This window comes from Botrytis fragariae (genome assembly GCF_013461495.1).
Source record: "Botrytis fragariae strain BVB16 chromosome Unknown tig00000006, whole genome shotgun sequence".
In the NCBI taxonomy this organism is placed as follows: domain Eukaryota; kingdom Fungi; phylum Ascomycota; class Leotiomycetes; order Helotiales; family Sclerotiniaceae; genus Botrytis; species Botrytis fragariae.
The window spans coordinates 2,928,737-2,943,359 of NW_023500988.1; the positions used below are offsets into that span (position 1 = coordinate 2,928,737).

Sequence of the window (14,623 nt, forward strand, 5' to 3'; positions counted from 1 at the left end):
ACTGCAGTGTTCCTCTTCCTGCATCCAATCTCTCCAAGTCTTCCGAATTGTTGGTAATCATCATCAAACGAGGAGAAAGCCATCTACAAATCATAATCTCGAATTCGTATCGCATTCCCCTTTCGCATCCTTCACCGCTTTAGGTATGTGGTTGTAGAATATCTTCCTCGTAAACAGTACCAATAGTTAGTTATCTGTCGGTTTATCAAACAAATTATCAATCAATCAATCACACAATCATTCGCATGTAGGTTCAGGTAGATATCATGAAATAATAATCGGTGAAGCATGCATTCACACTGCACGCTAATGGAAGAAGAATACAAATTATGCGGTAGGAATGTTGTGTGAGCTACTCTTAGCATATTGAATGCAAGCATGATATAATTAGGAAATCTCTAAAAATAAGACCTTGGAATTCAATTCTTGGAACCTCGTTACATGTCTGCAAAGTCATTATTTGGGAAAGTCGGGATATGTATGTATGTATGTATGTAGGTAGGTATATTGAAAAGCTGAGAAGATCAGATGGAGACAGTTACGCACACGGATCACAGATCCAGAAACGAAATGCACTGGAAATGCAAAATGCAATAGAAATGTCGTGAACATGTAGTGAAATACAGTAGTTGAGTAATGTAATCGGTAACCCAAATTCTGGTACAGTGGCACTCCAGATGTTGTGAAGTTACAGCACATGTTATTTATCGAGACGGGATGCAGGAAGCCGTTTGGTGGGATGGGTGAATCGGCGACTGGGCTGCTGGGCTGGGTGTTTGGGGGTGCCGACTCTGCTTGCTTTTCATGGGGACCTGGAAATGAAAAAGCGTTTCTGGGGTTTCGTTTTTTCTAGGGGTACGGTGCCATTGACGAAGATTCTTGATCTTCTTCGTTTCTTTCATGGGCGGTCCCTTCTTTTGGGTCCAGAGTTGGAGAACTTGGGCTCGTGTTACGCTTGTTATGCCTGGAGACATGGTTGATTTGAATTGTCGGGATCGTGTTTACCACGTGATATATCTCCATGTCGTGGTTCACATTGTACAGTATTTGAGGTCGTAGTCTGGTTGAAGCTTTTGAGTCGTGAAATCATTTTCATGTCGCGAGTTCTGTCGTGAATCTAGGATTAGATATATCAAATACGATATACATCATTGTCCCCATCGCACGCGTGGGTTTGATCAAGTACCTATGATGTTTCCCAATCGCGCAAACAAGCTAATTATCACGACATCCGCCAGAATAGGAAATTTCCGTGTCACACCATCTTCGCGTCCAAAGATAAACCGTGAAGCGACCTCTGATACGCATCAATCGATGTGGTATTCGGTCTCTCTGCTTGATTTTGAGTGATGAAATTCTGAATATGGTGATGTGTGGTTGGTTCCCTATCTCAAGTGAGGGGGAACCAGGTATTTGGCCATTAAATGTTGTGGATTTGGTGTGCGAATATTGGGGGTTTGGAGGTGGATCTTATCAGCAATGGTTTTATGTTGAATCTTTTCACTGTGAAGTCTCTGTAATGGTTGTTCTTTAAAGTCTTGAGATCCAGGAGAATGATTTGCTGGAGTTTGTACTCGCAATAACTCAATATCAAAATGGCAACTTCAATTGATGATGAGAAGCATGTGACGTCTACTCCTGCACAATCAAAAAGTGAAGCCGTGAATAGTTCATCATCAGCTGCTGCAGCTCATCTGGATGATAACTATGCTTTATTTCAAGATGCTAGGGATATCGAGGTCGATCCTCAAGAAGCGAAGAGAGTTCTTCGAAAGATTGATATGCGGCTCATGCCCATTCTTTTCATCACATATATGTTGCAATATCTAGACAAGAATTCCATCAACTTCTCAAGTGTGTATGGATTGCAAAACGGTACTCATCTGAAAGGACAACAGTATTCCTGGCTGAGGTGAGATCATCGATATGCATTGTTCCTTCATGATACTTTTCAGGCCATGCTAACAATGTATCTAGCTCAATCTTCTACTTCGGCTACCTATTCTTTCAATTTCCATCAGGCTACTTTCTCCAACGCCTTCCTATTGGAAAATTTCTCTCTTTGACCACTATCGCATGGGGAGTAATTCTCATCACAACTCCAGCATGCGTCTCATTTGGTGGCATAGCAACCAATCGATTCCTCCTCGGCGCTGTCGAAGCAACCATAAACCCTGGTTTCGTTCTCCTAATGTCTATGTGGTACACCTCCGCCGAACAACCTCTCCGTCTTGAAACCTACTACTGCACTAACGGCATCGCAACCATGTTCGGAGGTCTCATCGGCTACGCTGTTGGACATATCACCACCGGTCTCCCAAAATGGATGTACGTCTTCCTAATCTTTGGAGCCATCTCTATCTTCTGGGGTGTAATCTCTCTCGTTTTCCTCCCGGATCTCCCTTCCACAGCCAAATTTCTGACGCCCCACGAACGTCTCATTGCCGTTTCCCGTGTAGCATCTAATCGTCAAGGAGTAAAAAATCATCATTTCCAAACCTATCAAGCATGGCAAACGGTCAAAGATCCAAAAACGTGGATCCTATTCGTCATGGCTGTCGGCGCACAAGTTCCCAACTCCGCTCTTACATCTTTCACATCTATCATTGTGGGAACATTCGGTTTCGATACCCTCGGCACTCAATACCTACAAATTCCAGGCGGAGCAGTGCAATTTCTCGCGTTAATGGTGGGTGGATACATATGCACGAAATTCCCTCGGAATTCAAGATGCATTACTATGATAGTCGCCAACACGATCTGCATTCTCGGTTCGGGATTATTGGTTGGTCTTCCAAGTAGTAATAAATGGGGACGATTAGTAGCGCTTTGGTTATGCTATTTCCAGGGATTGGGGTTTAGTATGAGTCTCACTATGGTGAGTAGTAATATTGCGGGGTATACGAAGAAACAGTTGACGGGGGCGATCCTGTTTACGGGATATTGTGTCGGGAATATTGTTGGCCCGCAGACTTTTATTAAAAGTGAAGCTCGTGAGTGTTCCTAGTCTTCTTCTTTGCTGTCCCTCTCTCAAATTTGGTTTCTGTCTCTTGAGTTGATGAACTAACATGTTTAAAGCCGGGTATCACTCAGCGTACATAGCGATGCTAGTAGGTTATTCGGTCAAGCTAGCAATGGTTGTTGTCTTGTACGTTTACATGTATTTAAGCAACAAGAAAAGAGATGCAGAGCAGGCGGCAAGAGGAGAAATAAGTGAAGAAGAAGAAAGAGAAGCTGTGGAGAAGGGTATGATGGATATGACGGAGATTGATAATAGAGGGTTTAGATATATTTTGTAGCTATAAATATACTGGGGAGAATAGATAGACAGAATCTCTTCGTACATCTGTTTGGATTTGTGTGTGAACTTCTTAGTGGGATTCAGTAGCTAATTTCACGATCATTTGAAGGCATATCGAGACAGTGTAAATGCATTCTTAGTAATACTCGTTGAACGAAGTCTAGATACATATCGGAAATTGAACCAAAATGCTCACCCGGATGATTGATGCAAAAACTTACGGCAAACGGGGAATAGTCTTAAGTAATACCTGCAAGAACCGCAGCTGAACTGTCGGGTCCTGAGATTGACGATTAAATCTACGCTGCAGACAGCTGGCAGTAAACACAGCTAGGATGGCAAATATCAAGCTCAGGACAAAAGAGGCCTTTGTTAGACAATTTTTCTGATTTGAAAGCTCCAGTAATAGCCCAGTCATGGCTATTTGAGCAACAACAGAAGCCTACTTAGTGTTAGCATTGGAATTATTGTAGAAAGAATTTGGGAGACTAACAGCCACAGCAACCATGTTACATTCTGCGAGTGTCGAACTTTTGAATCAAATAGCCCTTGAGTTATCAAGTCTATTTTGTCCCTCTTTTAGCTCACCAAGAACTTTTGCCTGCATACACCAAGTAGTGCGGCTACCGAAAATAAACAGCGGAATGGCAGAGGGTCCATACCACTTGAATGATTGCTGGACTCTATTCATGTAGCGCCACATTATATCTGAAAGCGTCAAGATAAATCTCGCTGGCAAAAGATACAGTGCGATGAACAAAATTTTGAGAGCAGTGCGGATTACTTAAGACCGCAGCACTTCGGAACCAACTCACTGTACCGATGGAAGGAGATATTCCTGAGAGTTGAAACATCTTTCACCTTTTGAATGAAAGGTAAAATCAATTAATGCAATTAGATCGACGGGGAGGGTCAAGACTTCCCCTACATGTAATACCTGTATGCTTCATGTCCAAAGAATTATCGCAAGCATTGTGAAGTCGTTTTCCACAATGCTATGCTCTCGCTTTGCCATTATTGGTCACAGGTGTGTATGGAAACATAGCTAACGATCTCGGTATTGTATTTTGAATACGATTGTTTGTTTGAAAAAATGGCAATCTTTTATCGCTTAAATTCCGATTTCCGAGATGGGTGATACACAAAGTATTATCATTATGAGTGGCATACCGTGGCAGATTGAAGAATATGCATTTTGTTTGCCGATCTATGGCTTTAGAAACGTTTACACGTTCGATTTGAATATCAACCAAACCAGTGTTGTTTGAGTGAGGCAGATTACTCATTTGATGATTACGCTTTTGATTTCAGCAATATATCTCTGCCAATGTTTGAATCGCACGTCTGGATAACAGCAAGAACTCAGATAAAATGCCGGCGTAAACCTGGAGAAGTTTGTCTGATCAAACACATGCCAGCGCGTGAAATCAGCTCTTTTCTTGAACGCACGTGTAGCCGCAGAATATCATCCGTTTTTCTGAAGTCAATTTAGTTTTTGTATTGTTCCTATTCTAAATGAGTCCCCACACAGCCTTCTTGTCCCAATTTTCATACACAAATCTTTTAGACGTTATTTATCCCCTCCATCCCATTCTGCACGACAGTGGAAGATTCCTCGATTTCTGAGCTAGAAATCGGCTTCAGAGTCCCATTCTGAAGACACCAATAACGGTCAACATTCCATCGTGCCAACACATCAGGGTGACTAGATAAGTATATGCTCATATATTCGTCTATGATTTTGGACTCCAAACGCGTATCCTTGCCATCGAACTCCCCTAGAATCGCATACATACCGCCTGAGAAGTACAGCCCAATAAAGAACAATATGAAGACATTTCTCGAATCGGTAGCTGGTTTATCAGGATCCAGCTCACGAACCCAGAATTGACCTAGATATATCCCCAGGCCGATAAGAAGCAGAGTAGGAGAGCTAGTGAGCAAGATCTGCGAAGCAGAAAGGGAGACGACGGATATAGGGCTTGGGAGAAAACATCTTCTCTCAAAATCCATCTTGAAATCACCAATATCCAAGTCCGCTAGTGAGTAGTCGTCAGGATCACAAGGATCAAACTTGAACCCAATACTCACCGAAAGGATTGAGTTGACTGTCTGTTTCCTCCCTCGTATCCAATCACGGACATCTTTTGCTTTGATCAATCGACCTAGAATTCTTTGCTGAGTAACAGAATAGTATGCCGATACCAAAGCAAAGGTTAGACTCAGTACAAAACAAGATTTTGCTGTCCAATGAGTCTTGTTCAAAGAGTCCAACGATAATCCTGTAATGGCGATTTGGGCAACAATTGCAGCCTTTTTTTTGTCAGTACTTGGAAGACTTGGCGTCGGGCTCAACTCACAGCTACGGCGATCATGGTACATTCATCGCATGCCATCTTTTTGAATGCTAATACGTCTTCGTCTTGTAATTAGCCAATGATTTGTGCCTGTAGTAGCCATACTCTACGTCTTCCATACATCTTGAGAGACATGGCACCAACAGCGTACCATCTCCATTGTTGAGCGGTTGGCAAAAGCCTGTTAATTATGTCGAATGGAAGCATCGGATATATTAAAACCTCAAAGTAGAAGAATTTTTTGTAATTTAAATTGTGAATTTCAGGTATATAGATGTGAAGTGGGCCGTCTAAGTGTTTTGTTCATGTAGAACTGGGAAGTTATCAATGTCGTGGCAACGTATGTCATGTGTGGTAGAAGATACCATGTAATGTTACACAACTCGAATAAAGGGGCTGTTTATATAATCTTAACACATTTGGAGATTTGACTGTAGTTCTCAGCCTCAAAAGCTCTAAGGCTCATATACGCAGAACCAAGGATGAATATGACATAAACCTTTAATGCACCCAAAATCTCGCTGATAGGTCAATATATACTCCTTACAATGAAACTTCCTTCCACTTAAATAATAACTCAAGTTTTTCACATACTAATCTAATAAATATCTCATCCCCGGTATATTGTTGAAACTCAGAGCATCATGTCCTAATCTTGCTCCTAGCCCCTTACTTTATGTCTCGCTTCGCTCATAGCTTTCAACCTAACAAATTCCAGTCGTTAGTTTCGACTAACTCGAGTAGAGACGATAACCTGTGAGTATTTTCCAGCAAAAACTTCTATGCATAGTCTGCTACAATTGTGCTATCACAAAAAAGTTGAAGCTAGGCAAGGTCGCTCCCGTACTTTGAATTCGCGGGCTGTCGTGCATCATGATTAGTCATGCAATACATTAAAGATACAGCCTTAACAGTGACACTAAGAGTTTGGTACGGTTGCATTTGTAGACAATAATCATCTCAAACTCGAAGGTACGGCTTTTACAGATTGACTTCACGGCAATTTTACTGCCGTATGCGCGATCTGATGACAAAATGAAGAAGACTAGCGTCTACTGAAATTGTCGCTTAAATCCAGCACTGCCATTTTCACGCTATTATTGTCGAAATCGAAAATTATATACTCATCTGAACTTATAAATTGGGAGCCATATATATGAGCGCGATATCAAGAACATAGATCAGTCTCTGCTAAGCTTGGTAATCGTGAATGATACAGCCATGAACAACGACAGCGACAACGCCGTAAGTACTTTCATTCCTACTTAAACTAAGAAATTCCCTTTCTCTCTCTCTCTTTTTCTCTTCCAGCAGAACACTTCTTCTACAAACAAATCAAATCGCAAGACCAATCATTGATTCCATAAATGATACTCGATATCCCCGTCTTAATCTCAAACCAAACAAATACTCTCAACTACCAATCATTAACACGCGACAATGAACTATTCAAATGATTTTGGTACTTCAAACAATTCGATGAACTCATCCGCCATGATCAACACGAGTGTTGCCTCCAGATCCAATTCACCAAATCTTCGGGCTCCAGGATTATCATTCAACTTGGCAATCCGTCTAAAGAATCCAGAAACCCTTGATGATCCACACAAGCCACTTCAGTATCCATTGGCACCTCCCGACTTTTATTCTCGTTTCTCTGAAGCTGATACTGACGCCGACATGGATTTCGAAACTGTAAGTTCTTGTCCTTTGTATTAAAAACAATAGTGCTCTTGCTGACGGTTATGCAGGAATTCAATGACGGTACGGAAGAAGAGACTGAAAGTCAGGGCATGGTCGAAGACTATGAGCCCGTTATGATGAGACTTGAGCGCGAAGAGACTCGAGGAAGCAATTTCATCGATTGCCGACAGTGCGGCGTCGCTTTTGATTATTCGCGAGCATCTTTATGGGTGCCTGGCTATAAACGCACCGCGCCAAGGTCTTTCCGAATTCCAAATGAGAATACGCATCCGCAGATCGTCCGATGCCCAGAATGCGCTACAGAGAACTGTATGGGCTGCGAGAACTCTCCCCATGACGATTGTTGCTCATACGCTCAATATCGCGTTGTCTGGCATGCTTTGTGCACTGTCGATGATGCCATCGTTCAGCATCGTGTGGGGCCTTCATACCCCAGAACAAATAATCCTCTTGATGCTGCAGTGGTAAAGGCCCTTGATATTTTGATTGAGCATATTCCAAAATATGCCACCAACTCATTCGGATGTTGCGAACTTATCCGAAAAAGTATGTTGTTAGACCAGGTAGCAGTTACTATCCACAGCATGGATGAAGGAAATCGATTCGATACTGTCTGCTTACAGTCTTGGGCATTTGTACAAATACTCTCTCAGCGCCAAGATCTCTGTGGCTTGTTGTTCGAAGAGCGACTCCAGTTTTTGAGAAACTTGTCTCCTGGTGTCAGGGTTCTGGGATTCCCTGTGGCATTCTTTACGACCGAGGCAGTTTTTGACGCCGATCGATATGCGCCATTGACCTATCGTATCTGGCCCATTATAAAACAGAGCTACCAGTCTGCGCATGACTTTCTGTCTTCAAATACTCAACTGAACGATTCATGGCCCGCTGTGTTATTAGCCCGAAACATCGTTGATCTTCACGATGACTTAAAAACTAAGTCGTCCCCACCACTTGAGCTCATCAGATTCGTCCAGGGCCAGAATTTGCAATCCTTTGCAGCACGTCTCGAGGAAATGCATCGAGTTGAGGGAACCCAGTATGGGGCCGTCCATACAAACAATAGGACGGGTCCATCATCTTGGATTACGAAGAAGCGTAGTCAAGAGGATGAGGAAGCTGTCGAGGGAGATCAGGGAGGAAAGCGAAGGAAGACTACTAATTAGGTAGTGGGATACGATTTGGGAGGAAAGGGCTGTATAGAAAATCATCGGAGGAATGGCCAATGAATAATGGGAGATTACTCATTGGGAGGGATAAATGGAGAATTTGAAGTGAAAGTTTGAACTGAAGAGCATTTTCGGGATCAATTTTAAAAATGGGCAGAGAGATGTTGAGATACGCCAGGTGGCAACTGGAAGAAATAATGTTTGAAATGGATATGTCAGATTGAGATTTGGGATTGTCTCTATGAAAATATCTGGGACATGGAAAGTCCACAATCAAGGGTTATAACTTGTTGTTTAGTTAGTTTCTAGGATCATGGAAGAGCTATAGAATTCCAGATAACATTATACACAGATCCGTGACCAATGATCACTCATTTCAAGATTTAATATGTGCAAAATAAATGTGACAAGTCTTCTGAAGATTGCGATGCATTATCACTAATAGTAGTATTTAGCTCTCGATCGTTGACAACTTCTCAGAATTAACACAACGTCTTTCCTCCCAACACCTTCTGTTTTTCCTTGTAAACTTGCATGTTGTATCACGAAAATACTTAAAAGTTGGATCAGTGTCATCGGCATTTTGTTCCTGCTTGATCACGCTTTTCACACTGTTAATACACTGCTAAAACACTGCTAACGCATGTTTACTATAGAATCCTTGTATTTAGAGAATAGACCAACACATTCTTCGAGATGAAATAGTTGACCTTGGTTTGTCAAAGTCTTCATTCTTTTGCTTGCTTAATTGTTCCTTGGGCAATTCTCTGTAAAGAAGTTTGTCTATAAGTGAAAGATAGTAGCTGTTCTGCAGTTGAACCAATTAATGCTATGAATTTAGTTCTACCTCTTCACAACTGAGTTTTCTGTTTGCTATAAGATTGTTGTTTGATGCTTTACCAGGAACTCTCAACTTTCTCAACCCACATTTGCTTCTACTCCACATGTCTGAATTGAAATCTACTGTCAAGCTCACCTTAGATTTTCTTTGAACCTTGGGACTCATAGACATGACTATATTAATAAACACATCATCAAGGCTCTTGACTGCCGCTTTGATCAATTTAGCTAAAGCTGAAAAGGTATAACCACCAAAGTGTGCACTAGAATTGGATTCACACATTTCACAGAAGCGTCAATTGGCATCTTTCCTTTAACTTCATTTAATTTACCTAGTGAATAACTTCCAGTTTTAGGAGGGTTTATCTCGGCCCAAGATGACTCAGAATATCCCCGAGCTCAAACTCTCTCACCTCTCACCAAGAAACAACATGCTCCAGATTCATTGCCTAATCTTCAAAATCCAAGTAATGGGAAATTGACAGGAAGCTTTCAAAGACTGTAGCAGAGGATTTCAATTTTTATCAAACATTCAGAATAATCCCCGGAATCCCCTTAAAGTGATTCGAAAAAATCATGTCGGCAGATTGATGGAATTCTAAACCATTAAAGCAAATTCCTGTCATAAAATACACTTTGAAATTTAATTCTTTTTTCCTCCTACAGTGGCCGATATTTCCTTAAGATAGGCTGTACAGGTTCCTATTCTTTTCACTCTCATCATTGGAATCATCATTTTATCGGATAGTGACTATGAGGGTGTTGTATCGCACCCCTGTACTTACAATTAGTCGATAGTTATATTTATACCAAATTCAATGATTTCAGCAATATATAACTTCCTTGAATATGATTGAATTTCTTTAAAAATTCTATAAGAACAGATAATAAATAACAAACCAGAAAGAGACGTTCTGCGTAAAAAGACGATATACAAGCGCCAGTCATCTAAGCGCAGTGAATTATCATTCGGTGACGAGAATTGTATAACCCGCCGGGCTCATCTAAGATAATAGTGTGATAGATAAGAAGACCATTCAAAGTATCTCGAGAACACTAGGAATTCTATAGAGACCAGGGGCAGGTTTCGGTACACAGGATCGTATGCAATCCTAACCTTTCGGACCATAACCAAAAACTATTATTCATAGTCACTTCACTGGAAGTGCACATTCACAAAGACAGTATCCAGTGAAATATGGTAGACCTATGTGTACGGCTTTCTGAATCAAGCCCGGTACGGTAATATTACCAATATACGCTCTGCAGCCAAGTTTGAGAATGGCATGTACATAGCATGGACTTGATTTGATTCACAGATACCCACGGTCTTCTCAAACATAACATAAACTATAAAGCCATCCAACACAACAGGTAACCTCTCAAAACACTAAGCAGAGAAACGAAAGACGTGAAATTACAACATCAGTTCAGTAATAAATCAACTCACATCAAACAAGAACGAGAACTACATCCGAAAATTAAAGTTGACGAATCACATTCAACCGAGAGAACCTGTCCCAACTCCAACCGAAATATTAATCAGACAAACGCACCGAAAAGCCCAAAATGCCTGCAGATTGGCGAACTGATAAATCTGCAAACGTGAAGGGTTTTATTAGGAGAAAAGGCGACCCTAACCCGATGAATTGGGGATACAAAGTCGATGATAAAATTTTGAGTCATCCAAAAGCTGATATGATCAAGACCGATGTGTCTAAACCAAAGAAAGATGATAAGTGCAAGAGCTGTGAGAAGAAAAAGGAGAAAGAAGCAAAGAAGAAAGAGAAGAAGAACAGTGCCGGCGGTTGTGTAGTATCTTAGGGAGTCGTGCAGAGAGGAGGAGGTTATGGATCATGATGACGTTAGTCGTTGGCGTTGGGATAAGAGACTTGAGCGAGGATGGTTCGAGGGAATGTAGAGGAATGGGAGAATGGAATAAGGTCGCTCTGTATTTGCATTATCGCCAAGGGACAGGATTTTGAGACTAAATCGTTGGGTTTCTGACAGGTATGTCCGAATTACATACATGGGTAAGCTATTTGAGCCCCCTGTTTCGTGGCAAGATATCCTAGCGTCGGTAGAAACGCATAACAACAGAAACATACTTTGTATTCACGCTAATAGCATATGTGACGATATTTTGTTTCATAGTTCGTGAGGATAGTTTGTCGTTAAGGGTACGGTGGGTTACATGGTGCATCGCTAATCTAATTGATCGTAAGGGCCCTACCGCCCATGTCGCTCGTAGAGACCCTGTCGTGTGCCAGAAACCATTGATCTGGGTTATCGTAATACAACAATCTCTAACCGAAAGTGAAATCAGGATATTTGATTCGTGAGAAGTCTCCGAACCATCCAAACAACCAATAATGTGGCGCTTTGTCACATACCTCATCATATTTATTCGTTGTGAACTCGGAGATAAAAGATTCACATCACAGCTCTACTGGATGTTAACAAATCGTGGTGAATCATATATAAAGAACTTCTTAGTTTAGGTGTTGCAATCAAGAAACTATACACACCATATTTGCGTTTACATCTTCAACCTCTTTACCAAATATTGAAACATACTTGCCAGTCATAACCTCTTGCCACAAGGCCCCAGAATCAACTCGTTATGCCTGTTGCAAATGTCTGTAAACTCGGAACTTGTCCACTCGAATATGGAATGGTGCATTACCAGCCTACTCTGTTTGGAAATGTATTTTACCTCGGCATATTTGCTGCTCTCCTCATGATTCATATCATCCAGCTATGGCGTTGGAAAGCATGGAGTTTTTCGTGCTGTATACTTCTTGGACTTGTTCTCGGAGTAGTTGGTTATTTTGGCAGAGTTCAGATGCATTATGATCCTTTTGCTTCGAATCCATTTTTGATATGCGTCTTCCAGTCATAACCACAGGGTGCATCTTGCTGACTATCAAATAGATACTTGATATGCGTAACGATCGCGCCCGTTTTCTTTACAGCATCAATATATATAACCTATTCTCGTGTACTTCTCCACTTTGGGCCACATTTGTCGAGGTTTAGCCCCAAGGCCATCTCTGTCACTTTCATGGCTGCCGACTGGATCGCGCTTATCCTCCAAGCAGCTGGCGGGGCGATTACAGACACCGCTGCGACAGAAGCCGGGATGAAAAGTGGGACAGATATATTGGTTGCAGGGCTGAGCTTTCAAGTATTTGGCTTGATCCTATTCATGATGGTAGCTGTAGAGTATTCCTTCAAAGTAAGAGGGGAGAGAACTCGAAGACAAGCAGCAAGCTGGGCGGCAGGTGAGAGTAAAATGGGGGCAAGCGAAAGAAAGATGAGGTATCTCTGCTATGGTATGTTGGATTCCAATTTCCGTTCCTTAATCACTTTGATATTTCATCATCTACATCGTCTCGAACTTTCGACTTACAGTTCCCTCACAAATCGTCTTCAAATCTCTGCCTTAGAATGGACTAACATTACGACCTAATGTGCTTGCAGGTCTTACTGTGGCAACTGTCCTCATCCTTATTCGTTCAATATTCCGTGTTGCCGAACTTGCTAAAGGATTTCAGTCGAAGCTTGCCAATGAAGAGATTCCTTTTATGATACTCGAGAGTGCAGTTATGATATCGGCTACCACGATTATGACGATATTTCACCCCGGGTTAATCATCAGGGGGAAATGGAAAGAATCCGGCTGGGAATTGAAGGGATGGAAGAACGAGCAAAACTGATCAGATACGGGGGTAAGGGGAATATGGTGTAATTTGAGTTGGATGGAGTATCACATCATTATGCCAGATATATATGTAGAATATCTCAGATAACCATATTGCCGATGATATTTCAATGGATATGCCATTGACTCCGCTGAGAAAAATGATATATCTTGATAGAAGTAAAATAATTGTTGTTGTTAAACTCAATACAACATAGATATTTGCAGGATTGAAGAGAAACATTACTCATAGGGAATATCCAGATTGAAACCGCAATCACGGGGTATTGACACTTGATAGAGACAACGAGGAGAGACTGAAGTGAATTATGTGAGAAGCCGCTTACTTGAAATGGCCTAGTTTAAGGCTAGCGGCCGCACCGTTTGACACGGGAATATCAAAGATTTTTTCCCCTTTCGATATAGAAAGAAGCATCATATCAAAACAGGAGACAGCCCATGAATATTTGCCGAAAAGTTGCTCCAGCAAGAAAGGCCTTGAGAATAGGCAGTTTTACAAAGAGCAAAACTTGTAGTGGCCAGCTGTACCGATCGAGAGAAAGGACTACCCCGCACGTGACTATGGATGGTCCAAGTCATGTAGGTCTGGCCTGGAATTTGCTTGATGGCTCTAACACTCTAGTAGGGTCATCATGGTCATGATACACATGCTATGCCCCGCAGGCAATTTGTGATGCTTACAAAAAGTATCAGAGGATGAGTGATGTGGCAGTGAACGATGATCTCGAGATCGTTGATTTCACTCGTGGCTTGACTCCCGAGCAGCAGGAGGAGTTGAGTCCGGTGGGTATAGTTCCCTCGGAATTAATTGCTAAAGCGCAAAAGGAATTCATGAATACTGGAGCCGAAAATGATTCTGGCTTTCCTGCGCCATGCACTATTTATGAACACAGCGGATTCCCGGGTATACTTGACTCAAACGCTTGTGCAAAATAACTAGCTAACTATTATACAGGATTGAGATTGTTTCCTGCACTTCTTCCACCGGAGACACAATCTCTATTTGTGTCCCGACTCCTCCACCGTGAGCTGTCGAATCCTCTACACAAGACGAACTTTCACGATGATTATGATATACCCTACCCTCCACTTGACTCTTCCTTCTTCACTTATCCTCACCAAGCCAAGAACCAAGTTTTTGCTCCTAAAGATCCAAATTCAAAATACAAACCACTTAATGCTGCACAAGCTCTCCAAAAGAAATTCAGGTGGCTAACACTGGGTTCTCAATATGATTGGAACACCCGAGCTTACCCATCTTCTTCTCCAACTTCATTCCCAATCGATGTTTCTCGTCTTGTTACCACATTATTTCAAAATGCCTTTACTCCAGAATCAGGGGTTGTCCTAATGTACTCGACTAAAGATTTCATGCCGGTGCATAGAGATGTTCTGAGGAGTGTGAGAGGGGGCTAGCGAGCTTCACGCTTGGATGCGATGGGCTATTTGTTATTAGTAGAGATGTAAGAAAAGGAGAGGAACACATCGATAACAGGGAACAAGACTTGGTTTGTATACGGGTCAGGAGTGG

General features: G+C 41.8%; 7 protein-coding genes across 7 annotated transcripts; 5 read left to right on the plus strand and 2 right to left on the minus strand.

Annotated features, from left to right (window-relative positions):
* Positions 1-1,595: 1,595 nt before the first annotated feature.
* Bfra_002063 (putative mfs general substrate transporter protein) lies at positions 1,596-3,299 on the plus strand (the record flags this gene model as incomplete). The annotated part of the gene is made up of 3 exons (XM_037332487.1): positions 1,596-1,912; positions 1,978-2,993; positions 3,079-3,299. 3 exons carry the CDS (start codon positions 1,596-1,598, stop codon positions 3,297-3,299), a joined length of 1,554 nt encoding a protein of 517 aa, XP_037196641.1.
* A 301-nt stretch (positions 3,300-3,600) lies between these two features.
* Bfra_002064 (uncharacterized protein) lies at positions 3,601-4,004 on the minus strand (the record flags this gene model as incomplete). The annotated part of the gene is made up of 2 exons (XM_037332488.1): positions 3,601-3,743; positions 3,890-4,004. 2 exons carry the CDS (start codon positions 4,002-4,004, stop codon positions 3,601-3,603), a joined length of 258 nt encoding a protein of 85 aa, XP_037196642.1.
* Positions 4,005-4,864: 860 nt separating this feature from the next.
* On the minus strand, positions 4,865-5,697 carry Bfra_002065 (uncharacterized protein; the record flags this gene model as incomplete). The annotated part of the gene is made up of 2 exons (XM_037332489.1): positions 4,865-5,614; positions 5,662-5,697. The coding sequence occupies 2 exons, from the start codon at positions 5,695-5,697 to the stop codon at positions 4,865-4,867; spliced, it is 786 nt and encodes a 261-aa protein (XP_037196643.1).
* Positions 5,698-7,098: 1,401 nt separating this feature from the next.
* Bfra_002066 (uncharacterized protein) lies at positions 7,099-8,525 on the plus strand (the record flags this gene model as incomplete). Its single annotated transcript, XM_037332490.1, has 2 exons — positions 7,099-7,353; positions 7,410-8,525. The coding sequence occupies 2 exons, from the start codon at positions 7,099-7,101 to the stop codon at positions 8,523-8,525; spliced, it is 1,371 nt and encodes a 456-aa protein (XP_037196644.1).
* Positions 8,526-10,937: 2,412 nt separating this feature from the next.
* Positions 10,938-11,192, plus strand: Bfra_002067 (uncharacterized protein; the record flags this gene model as incomplete). The annotated part of the gene is made up of 1 exon (XM_037332491.1): positions 10,938-11,192. The coding sequence occupies one exon, from the start codon at positions 10,938-10,940 to the stop codon at positions 11,190-11,192; it is 255 nt and encodes an 84-aa protein (XP_037196645.1).
* A 799-nt stretch (positions 11,193-11,991) lies between these two features.
* Positions 11,992-13,087, plus strand: Bfra_002068 (putative rta1 domain protein; the record flags this gene model as incomplete). Its single annotated transcript, XM_037332492.1, has 3 exons — positions 11,992-12,263; positions 12,303-12,703; positions 12,852-13,087. 3 exons carry the CDS (start codon positions 11,992-11,994, stop codon positions 13,085-13,087), a joined length of 909 nt encoding a protein of 302 aa, XP_037196646.1.
* A 701-nt stretch (positions 13,088-13,788) lies between these two features.
* Bfra_002069ia (putative 2og-fe oxygenase family protein) lies at positions 13,789-14,508 on the plus strand (the record flags this gene model as incomplete). Its single annotated transcript, XM_037332493.1, has 2 exons — positions 13,789-13,996; positions 14,048-14,508. The coding sequence occupies 2 exons, from the start codon at positions 13,789-13,791 to the stop codon at positions 14,506-14,508; spliced, it is 669 nt and encodes a 222-aa protein (XP_037196647.1).
* Between the last annotated feature and the right edge of the window lie 115 nt (positions 14,509-14,623).